The sequence below is a fragment of the Pollachius pollachius genome (assembly GCF_949987615.1).
Source record: "Pollachius pollachius genome assembly, chromosome: 4".
NCBI lineage: Eukaryota > Metazoa > Chordata > Actinopteri > Gadiformes > Gadidae > Pollachius > Pollachius pollachius.
In genome coordinates this window covers 26319507-26330300 of record NC_136937.1, presented here as the reverse complement: position 1 = coordinate 26330300, position 10794 = coordinate 26319507, and the positions used below count along the sequence as shown (strand labels likewise).

Below are 10794 nucleotides of genomic sequence, written 5' to 3'. Positions count from 1 at the left end.
TGGAGATGAATAACAATAATATGAGTAGTAAATTACAAAGTGAAATTTAAGTCACACACACACACACACACACACATACACATACGCACACACACACACACACACACACACACACACACACACACACACACCTTTGCAAGGTCTCCCCCAGTGTTTTCGAGCGGTATTCCGGCAGCACGTTGTACAAGTCCTTTCCCTCAAGGGTCCGTTTGTAACCGATACGAAACAAGGGGTTCAGCCAGCTGGTGACAGAAGAGAGTTTAGAAAGACTAAAATCGTAACACACTATTGGCTACGCACCACCAAACATTTAGTCAGGTCAAGTTGTCAATGGACTATATTTTATAACATGATCCATTCACGCAACATAGGCCTAAATATCAACATTTTGACAAAAGTTGTGGAAATCCGATGGCACTTTGAGTTTCACAATTTTATTTTTTTTCTTGATAGTCTCTCGCCTTCCTACTTAGAAACTCTAACAAATGATAATTTAGTATTGTCGAACCAAGGGAACTACTTTTCTCATTGTCTTAACACATATAGGGCCCTATCTTGCATCCGGCGCAATTGACTTAATCACTGGCGCATGTGTCGTTGCTAGTTTGCAACCGGCGCAGAGCGTTCTTTTCCCTCCTGCGCCATGCGTCGGTAAATTAGGGAATGATCTTGCGCCCCAAGGGGCGGTTCGGCGAAAGGAGGAGGCGTGTTCTGGCGCAAACGTTCCCTGTTGCTATTTTGCAGTTTCAGAAACCACTTGCGCCACAAACCAGGAAATACCTGGTTTAAAGTCAGTGGTGCGTTGTTCAGATGCTATTTTAAGGGCGCATGCATAATGTTGCTTGTGCACACATACACTTTGCTTCTCTCAACTACCTAGCCACACATTCTTGGTAAATTATTTGGGAAAGAACAGCTGATACAGCGGTAATAAGTTGTACTTTTATATCGATGCATCTGCAAACACCGTACAGCAAGCACATATTTTCTTGACACAGACATCGTGTACATGCCCATAACTATTAGGATTGATGAGTATTTGATCGTGAGAAAACATTGTTTTACCGCGAGTGAGTGTTAAAAATAATGAATGAATGCGGGCGCGCGTTCGGTATGTGTAAAATAATAAATGCATGCGGGGGCGCGTGTGTGCGTCCATCCGTTTAAACACACACAAACTGAACACGTAACGCATAATACAGTACATGGCAATGTATATTAACACATGCATATTAGGAACACAAGTCGATAACGATAATGCATACAATACTGGTAAGAAACAATGTTTATAATGTATTGTGTGTATCATTAAATAGAACCACAGTTACCGCATATCATATGCTATATCATATAAGTTTTCTTTGCCAAAAATTTATTTGAGGACTCAGTATTTCTGAAGTTGTGGAAGAAAACCTTATTCCATGTGTGAATTAGGCCATATTATTTGGCCATAAACTGAGCCATTTGAAGTTTGAAATTCATGTGCATTTGTCTCATCGGAGACTGCAGACGCGCTGTCAAAATATCAACTCGTCAGATTCAAATGCGCTCATGGCTCTTAAAAGGGATGGGAGCTGGCACTCTCATTGGTTTATTGCACGTTACGCCCAAACCACATCTACGGGTAATTAGTCTACTTCAGACCAACCCTTTTTAGATTTGCACCAGGCGCAAAGAGTCATTTTTTGCGCCGGTAAAATAGCGACATCGCCATAGAACTGCCCACAAAGCTGCTTGTGCTTGGCGCTTCTCACTTGCGTTTCAGACCGTTAAAATAGAGCCCATAGGCTATTTGGCACTCTGGTCTTCAGCCACCACTGCCGGAGCATTTAGCAGTAGAGATGTGATTTTTTCTTTACATAAAAATTAAAATAATACAATGCAATGTTGACGATATAAACTTGATGATACACACAGGTAGATGTCTTGAGAACCCAATTTTTGTCACTTGAACCCAGGCCCGCCGCTCCCTATACGCAGAGTGCGTAGGGCACAAAGTACCTGGGGGGGGCACCAAAAATTATGGTTTGTAAAAAAAATAATAATAATAATAATAATTATTACATTATTGAATTAAAAAAATATATAAATTAGTTATGAAGAGGCCCACCGTTGTTTTTTCTTAATTGCGTAACATATCACCCAATTTCGGCAATTATATGTTTTTACCTAATATATAAAAAGAGGCTCCCCTTCCCCCCCCCCGCTCGCGTAGGGCACCGAAATGGCCAGCAGCGGCCCTGCTTGAACCCCCTATTGCAAGTTCAGGGCAAGTCTAATTGAATGACAAGCCAAACAATAGCAATTGCACCATACGGCCGCTAGATGGCAATGAAGAGCATGTTTTCTTTTTGAAGGCAATTTTTCTCTGAAACCCTCTCTTAGCTACAATACATTGATTATAAACACCATGGTTAGTTACAAAATGGTGCCCATGTGACAAAGAAGAATATTCAGAAAGGTTCTTCTTTATAAAGATTAAAAAGATTATACGAGTAACTGTTCATACTGATTGAAAAATAATACAATTGTGTCAAAGTTAAAACCGATCACATGTTTATAAAATGGTTAAAACACAAAAAAAAAGTTTATCGTTGACTTTATTCTTGTGTAATTTTAATCTGTGATCGGCAGACTTTTAATCTGGTAGCCTTAGATCGATTGCTTTTGTCTCCACCCACGTGCCTAGGGAAATCGCGGAATCTTCCTCATTAAAGGTCCCATGGCATGAAAATCTGACTTTATGAGGTTTTCTAACATTAATATGAGTTCCCCCAAGCCTGCCTATCGTCTCTCAGTAGCTAAAACTTGATTTCGGTGTAAAACGAGCACTAGGTATCCTGCTCGCCTTTGAAAAAATGGTAGCTCAGGCGCGCTGATTTGGAATGTGGCCCCATATGTCGTCATAAGGGGCCAAGTTACCTCCCCTTTCTCTGCCTTGCCCGCACAGAGTATTTGGCCCACCAATGAGACAATGAGCTACGAGCGAGCGAGCGCCACGTGTGTGTGTGTGTGTGTGATTACACACACTGTAACGCAAGTGTTATACACTTCTTTGTTATTTGGATAACCGTTCTGCTGTTGGTGTTATGGCGCATAACACGTCGGACTCTCGTCTCTGGTATTTCCACAACGAGACTCGTAGTGGGAATTATCTCAGGTTGAGATCGCATGGTTGAGAAGGAATTGGGGGAAACAAACTTTGGCTTTGACTCTCTGAAGTACATGAACCACGACATAGAGGAGAAAGGGATGGTTGCCCGCGATTGTCTCCTGCCAGAGCCTTGCTGCCAAGGGACCACCGCCTCGGCGCTGCCCGCTGCAGAGGCGGTGGTCCCTCGGCAGCAAGGCTCCGGCGGGAGAAAATCGGGGCCAACAATCCCTTTCTCCTCCATGTCATGGTTCAGTCTACTTCATATTGATGTGGACGTGTAAGAACCAGAGACGTCGGGGAACCCGACGCAGTCGTTTGAGATTAATAATATCATCTGGAGGCGTACACAGCTTTTGGCTGTGATAATATATATTATATGATATAGATATCTATGTATAATATGATATTATTTCGATAAAGAGCTCCAGGACTCCCGCCGGAACACCCGGATTGTTCTAGAATATTTACAGAATACGGCCAAAGGCTGTGTGCGCCTCGCCATTGCGATGCATCCACTGTAAACAGAGCCCATGGTACCGTGGCCGCAAGCTGCTCAGGGCCACACCCCTACCCTCCTCCTTGACCCGCCTCTCTCCTCCTCATTTGCATTAAAGCTACAGACACTGAAACAGCGCGTTTGGGGAAAGCTAAATGTGCGACTGGCTCGTAGTGGCTGTAAATCTGCACCACGGCTGAATTTCGGGAACGTCTTCAAATACTGTGTTAGGGGCCTACTAATATCTATATTAAAGCATCCATAAAGGAGCATGCCGTGGGACCTTTAAACGAAAGTTACCGTTGAGGAATCATCACCGTATCACTCTGGCGTTCATTTCTCCCCCATTTCATGTATGTTGTCGATATTAAACAGTGTAAGCTTGACTAACAATTTGATGACATGTCAAGAGTGTCGAGGGATAGTTTGAGAGTGACATTTTGTGAAGTAGAGTAACGTGTGAGCATGTCCCATGCAGCTCGTAGCCATTCTGCGTGCAGCCACCATGTTGTTATCAACTATGACTCCCATGTATAGATTTTGTAATATATTTTGCATCAACGTTTTTTTTTGTGAAGGTTTTGAGATTTTACTGGCCTTAAATTAATTTCACTGATTTTGTAATTTTAGAAGGGGTTGTCCTCTCTGCAAAACTACATGTTTCCTGAAGGTCCGTGTATTTGTCAAATGTTAAACTAAAATGACCATTGAGGAAACATCACTGTATAAATCTCGTGATTATTTCTCCCCCTTTTCAGGGGTGTAAACCCAGTCATTGGATTATCTGTTTATGGTGGTTTTATGTGATCAAACACAACTTTGATTGATTGTTGGTTGAATGAAGAAAAGGTGAAAGCATGTGCAGTTTCAAAATACTAAATTCCTTTTATTCCATGCTTATTTCGTTTGGGGTTGGAATTGTCTTTCATGTTGCTAACAATGGTTATGCAATTGCCTAATTTATAGGCCAAAAATAATTAAGCTTCTTACAAACTTGTTAAAATGAGGACAACTTATCTCAGACCCATACAACTTTATATAGTGTTGTGTTGATCACTCCGTGTAGAAGCAAAAACTCGTCAGAACTGGTGTTGGCATATGTCTTGATGTTACCTTTAATATTGTGTGGTCTAATATAGAAGAGAACCAATTAATTAATATAATAATCAGGCAGGGAGAAAAAAATTGATTGAATCTGTGACATATCTGACTTCCACAACCTTTGTCAATGTTTTGTTAATTACGTTATTGTGGTATTTGTGGGTATCGTTTACTTAGTTTAGAATGAAGAGACGGAGCTTTGCAGTATGTTGCTTTATTGCTGGAGAACTAACAGAATCTGCCACGTACACATCACATCCGGTTCGCGCCTCTACTACCGTAATGACGTAAGCAGTACGTGCAAGCTTATGGTAAATATTAACATGTATTCAGACTACTGGCATGATCTGAATACTACATCACTTCTTTTTTTTTTTTAAACTTGAACTCAACGTTGTCTGTTACTTCCACTTCTGGTTACTTTGAATATTCATTAACTAACTAATTAACGTCCACTTGGTCTGTAAACAACAATAAACCATTAGGCAAACAACTGGATTGCTTCAGTCTAATGCATCACATAAATGCTTTCTCAAATATCATTTCACCTATGGAACATAGAATCAACTTTGCAAACACTTTCAAATACAAAATTTGTCTGGAGATAAATCTCTTTTTTTTTTTCATTGCTGAACACTCTTTTCAAACTTTAGCAAATTCAGTCCATTTCACAGTCCATTTCTTTTTTTTTTTCAGGCCGTATCAAAGTCCTTGAGGTACTGTGGAGGCAGTCGGTGCCTAGCAGGGTACCTTCCTAACACTGGGATTGTGTCAGCGGTGACTTCTCCATCCTCTACTTCTGTTACAGATGTGTCGCGCAGGCCATGGTTGAGCTTCTTGAAGAAGGAGGAGTTTCTTGTCACTCTGTGTCCAGTCCGCTCAGCTGTGACCATAGAGCCTTTGACGGTGGTCACTCTGTACGGCTCAGGATTGTAGGCTGTAGTAAGTTTATTGTGTCTGGGTTGAGAGCACAGCACCATGTCACCAGGTCGGAGAGGGTAAGGCGCAGCGTGACGGCAAGTGTCTGAGTACGCCTTCATTTTGGCTTTGGCCTTGCGGTCTCTCCTGCGAAGATCCTCGTCTGGTCTGATAGGTGTGCTCATTGAAGGCATCTTTGTGTGCATCCTGCGGTTGAGCAGCAACTCAGCAGGTGATGTTGTTGTTGTGCTGTGTGGTGTTGCACGGTACTCCCGTAGGAATGTGTAGAGATGCTGCTTCCAGGGGATGTTTTCCATGTGGGCAACACGGAGGCACTTTCCAAGTGTTCTCATGAACCTCTCTGCAGTTGCGTTTGCCTGGGGCCATAGTGGCGTGATTTTCCGATGGTGAGACCCCATGTAGGCTGCAAACTTGCTGAACTGCTCACCGTTGAAAGGGGGGCCGTTGTCGGTCTTCACCATTCTGGGTATGCCAAGCATCGAGAAGATCTTGTCCATGACAGGGATGACCGAATTTGCAGAGGTGGAGTGCATGACTTCCACTACAGGATACCGGGAGTACTCGTCCACGATAACTAGCAAATGTTCACCTGTCGGCAGTGGGCCGTAGAAGTCTGCACTGACATCTTGCCGGACTGTGTCGGGGAGTTCTGACATCTGCAGTGGTTCGTTGTGTGTTTCTGGTGTATTAGCTTGACATGCCAAACAGTTTCTCACCATCGCCTCAGCTTGTCGATCGATGTTTGGAAACCACACCCTCTCTCTCAGGAGTGCCTTTGTCTTTGTGATTCCCTGATGCGCCTCGTGTGCGAGCTGGAGGACCCTGTGCTCGAGTGCGGAGGGAATGACGATTCTGGAACCTTTTAGTATTATGTCATTTTCATGTAACACTGTGAGCTCGCTTTTCACATGTTCATATTGTCTCAATACAGTGTCTTTTGTGACTGTGTGCCACGTATTGTTGCGTATGAGAGTACTGACCTTTTGTAGTGTTTCATCTTTGAGTGTCTCACACTTGATTTCATCCAGAGTCATTGCTTTTGGTGTGCTGTTATGCATGATGAAGTTCACGTATTCTTCAGCTACTTTCGTTGCACGGGTGTTCTTGGTAGGTGCTTGTGCTGGGATTGGGTGACGGGACATGTAGTCTGCCGGATTATCAGACCCTTTTCTGTATTCTACTTTGAGGTTGTACGGCTGCAGTCGAAGTTCCCATCTTTCGATGCGGGCGGGCGGCTTGGACCTCGGGTTGTTCCAGATGAGCTCGAGTGGCTTGTGATCCGTCACCATAGTGAACTCTTTGCCGTAGATATAGAGATGAAAATGTTCACAGCTCCATACGATTGCAAGCGCTTCACGCTCTGTCTGAGAGTAGCGCCTCTCTACATCACTGAGCGCTCGGCTTGCATATGCGATGATGTGTTTCTTTTCTTTGTTCTTTTGCAGCAGTATTGCGCCAAGTCCTACTGGACTAGCGTCAACAATGAGCTCTGTTTCCCTGTTCGGGTCGAAGTACGCCATCGTGGTCTCACTGGTGAGACTCTCTCTCAGCGTGCTCAGCGCTGCGTCCTGTTCCGCACCCCACTGCCAGGGAGTGCTCTTCCTCGTGAGCTTTCTCAGCGGCTCCGTGACTGTAGCGAAGTCGGGAATGAAGCGTGAGCAGTAGTTCGCCATGCCCAAAAGGCTTCTTACCTCTGCTGCATCCTTGGGTTTGTCGGCTTGGCGTATACTGTCAACCTTCTTCGGATCAGCTGAGACGCCGCCATCTGAGAATATGAACCCGAAGAAATCTAGTCGAGTCTTGTTGAACTCGCACTTCTTGCGGTTCAGTGTGAGGCCGCCCTCTTTTAGTCGCTGGAACACAGCAGTCAGGCTCTTGTCGTGATCAGCCTGTGTCGCCCCGTAAACGATGATGTCATCGCTGAGATTCTTCACCCCGGCGATGCCTTGAAGTGTCTGATGGATGGCGTTCTGAAATACCTCAGCAGCTGAGGAGATGCCGAAGTTGAGGCGCTTGTACCTCCTCAGTCCCAGGTGCGTTGTGAATGTGGTAATGTACCTGCTGTTGGGATGTAATTCCAGCTGGTGGTATCCCGACGTCAGGTCCAGCTTTGAGAATACAGTTGCTCCATTCAGTTCGTGTATGACGTCGTCGATAGCGGGAGTCAGGTGGCGCTCTCTTTGGATGGCTGTGTTTGCCTGCCGCATGTCAACACATATGCGCACCTTGTCTGGATCCTTGGGCTTTGGTGGTGTTACGATGGGCGAGACCCAGGGCGTCGGGCCTGTCACTTCCTCGATGATGTCCTCGGCTTCGAGTTTGCGTAGCTCAGCTTCAACTTTCTCACGTACATGAAAAGGAACTCTGCGATGTGGCTGACATGTTGGTTGTATGTCTGGGTCGATATGTAGTGTGACTTGAAGTCTTTGAGCTTACCGATGCCATCAAACAGCTCGGGGTGGCTGTTCACGAGCTCATCCGCCACTGTGAGCCTCATTGGGGGAAGGCTGATAGAATGTACAATTTTGATCAACCCCAGTTCATCAGCTGTCTGGTAGCTGAGTAGGGAGCAGCCATCGCCTTTGATCACGTAGAACGTTCCATCTGTTTTGTTCTTATTCCTCGCCTCCACGCTGCCTGTGAACTTCCCCAGGATGGGCAGCGCGTCTTTGGATCCATAGGCTAGTATTCTGAGATCTGTGTGTTTGAGGCGGGGCTGGATACTCAGGTTATTAAATGTCTTTTCACTGATAATGTTTACTGCAGCACCCGAGTCAGAGCTGGCACTGTGTCTCCGTTCAGCTTGATTTTTTTCAGTGGCTGCTTAGTGTCTTTATTGCTTTTAACAGTGTACGCATAACATTCATCACTGCTTGAGGATAACTCACGCTGAGCTGGTTCACTTTGTGTTTCTACCTGGTTGACTCTTTTCCTGTAGTCCTTGTGTCTGTTTTCTGCTCAGTGTGTTGTGGTTTCGACCTACACTGTCTTGCAAAGTGGTTTTGCTTGCCACACGCTTTGCACTGTTCGCCTCTTGCAGGGCATTCGTTACTGTGTGGCCACTCGCCACCACAGTTCCTGCATAGGGTGTTGCTGCCACCTATTGGACGTTTTTGGTATGCCTCCTTCTGGGGTCGTCTATGCACTTGATTCACTGCCACAGCGAGACTAGAACCCTCTTCAATTCCTTTTGACTGTAATTCAGACAGTTCCATCGTCCTGCCGTATTCAAGGAGTTCTTTTAATGTCTTATTTGTCTCCCTCAAACCGTATTTGCGCACCCTGGAGGACGTGCAGCTTTGAATGATCTGTGATTTTATTTCATTGTCTACATCACCAAACTCGCAGTGTTTTGCTAGCATTCGAAGTCTGGTATTATAAACATCTAAATTCTCACCAGGCAGCTGTGTGGCTTTCCTGAACACGTAGACCTCGTACTGGACATTCTTTTTCGGGGAGAAGTAGTCGGTGAGTTTCGTCTTCACATCTCCATACTTGTCTCCTTCCCCCGCCACCGTATCGTATATGTCGTGCACTCTTTCGCCGGCTAGATGCAGTAGAAGGGCTTTCAATCTTGACTCTCCGGTGATATTCACAGCCGTGGTGTAGTTCTCGAATCTCCGAAGCCACTTAGTCCATCGCGGTCCGATAGAGCTATGTTCGCTCTCGGTATCGAACGGTGGTACGGTCGGGCCATGTGCTAACATCATGTTGCCTGTCTGGATGCTAACTGACTAGCACACTTAGCAGCTTGTTACCGTAGTCTCTTTCGCTCCAAACTTTTTTCCGCACGCAATATTCCACTCTCCGGGGAAACGTGTAGTACTTCTCCTGGATCCTCGTCGCCAGTGTAGTATTTGTGGGTATCGTTTACTTAGTTTAGAATGAAGAGACGGAGCTTCACAGTATGTTGCTTTATTGCTGGAGAACTAACAGAATCTGCCACGTACACATCACATCCGGTTCGCGCCTCTACTACCGTAATGACGTAAGCAGTACGTGCAAGCTTATGGTAAATATTAACATGTATTCAGACTACTGGCATGATCTGTATACTACAGTTATGTTTAACATTTTGCCATATGTGGGTAGAATAGGTCGCATTATAGCCTGACGTCCATGTAAAGTCTTGCCTTGACCTGGCTCAACTTCTTTATCTTATTGTAAAACTCGTGTGTGTGTGTGTATATATATATATATAGATTAAAAAAAAAGAAAGTCAGACACTCCAGGGATATGCTCTCTTATAGAGTCAGAGTTCTGGTTAAACATATCCTACCTGCTACTGGAACAGTGTGCGTGCGATGTGCGTTTAGGCTATACATTGCTATAACTCTAGTTGTAGGACTCATTCATGCTGAGCCACTTGAAGGGATCTCGTCATATAGATGGTCCTAAGTCCTGTATGTGTATGATTTAAGTAGTTCAAGACTTGTATTTATGCATATGGTCTAAGCAATCCAAGTACATTATATATGTATATGGTCTATTTAGGTCCTGTATGTTAACACCCCTAAATACTACATTCTACTTTCTCACAACTTAACAGGCACGATCAACACTTTGTAACAATATGAAGTGGTTATATGCTTGGTTTCCATTTCAATCTTTTTTGACTTACCTGAAGAAAAGCTTTGAGAACCAATTTGCCGTCATCACTGGGTTGGTCTTCTCTGCTTTTCTCTTGAATTGTTCCATGGTGGTAACTCATTCGGGACGTCAGACACTAATATCGATATACGTTTTTTTCTGTTTCCCTTTGGAAGCCACTGCACGTACACACCAGAAGTAACCTGATTGGGTAAACGTAATGAGGGCAAGATCACTATTGGCTGCGCCCGCATGGACGTCCCTATGATTGGCTTACGTGGATTAGCATAACGGCCTATCCCAGGCTGAAACATATTTGTATCCAAGCTGTCAGATATGAAAGTTTATGAAAGATTGGCTGTTCATGTAATATATTTGCAGTTCCAAAATCGAATAGGAAAAACACCTAAAGGCGTATGAACATGTGTCAATATTGGAAAATAACATTAACACAAAAATTAAGCAGATGAAGATTAACCAAGTAGCAAAATGTCAACTCTAAAAAAGTGAAAAA

At 44.3% G+C, this 10794-nt stretch overlaps 1 protein-coding gene across 1 annotated transcript in view; it reads right to left on the bottom strand.

Moving 5' to 3' along the window:
- The window catches only part of LOC307074234 (ATP-binding cassette sub-family C member 4-like), a gene marked incomplete at both ends in the record, with an annotated part of 57492 nt that extends 47104 nt beyond the window's left edge, over positions 1 to 10388 (bottom strand). The window contains 2 exons of the mRNA XM_079734253.1: positions 132 to 242; positions 10312 to 10388. Of these exons, the coding sequence (XP_079590379.1) occupies positions 132 to 242; positions 10312 to 10388 (188 nt within the window). The remainder of the gene's footprint in view (positions 1 to 131; positions 243 to 10311) is intronic.
- Positions 10389 to 10794: the final 406 nt, after the last annotated feature.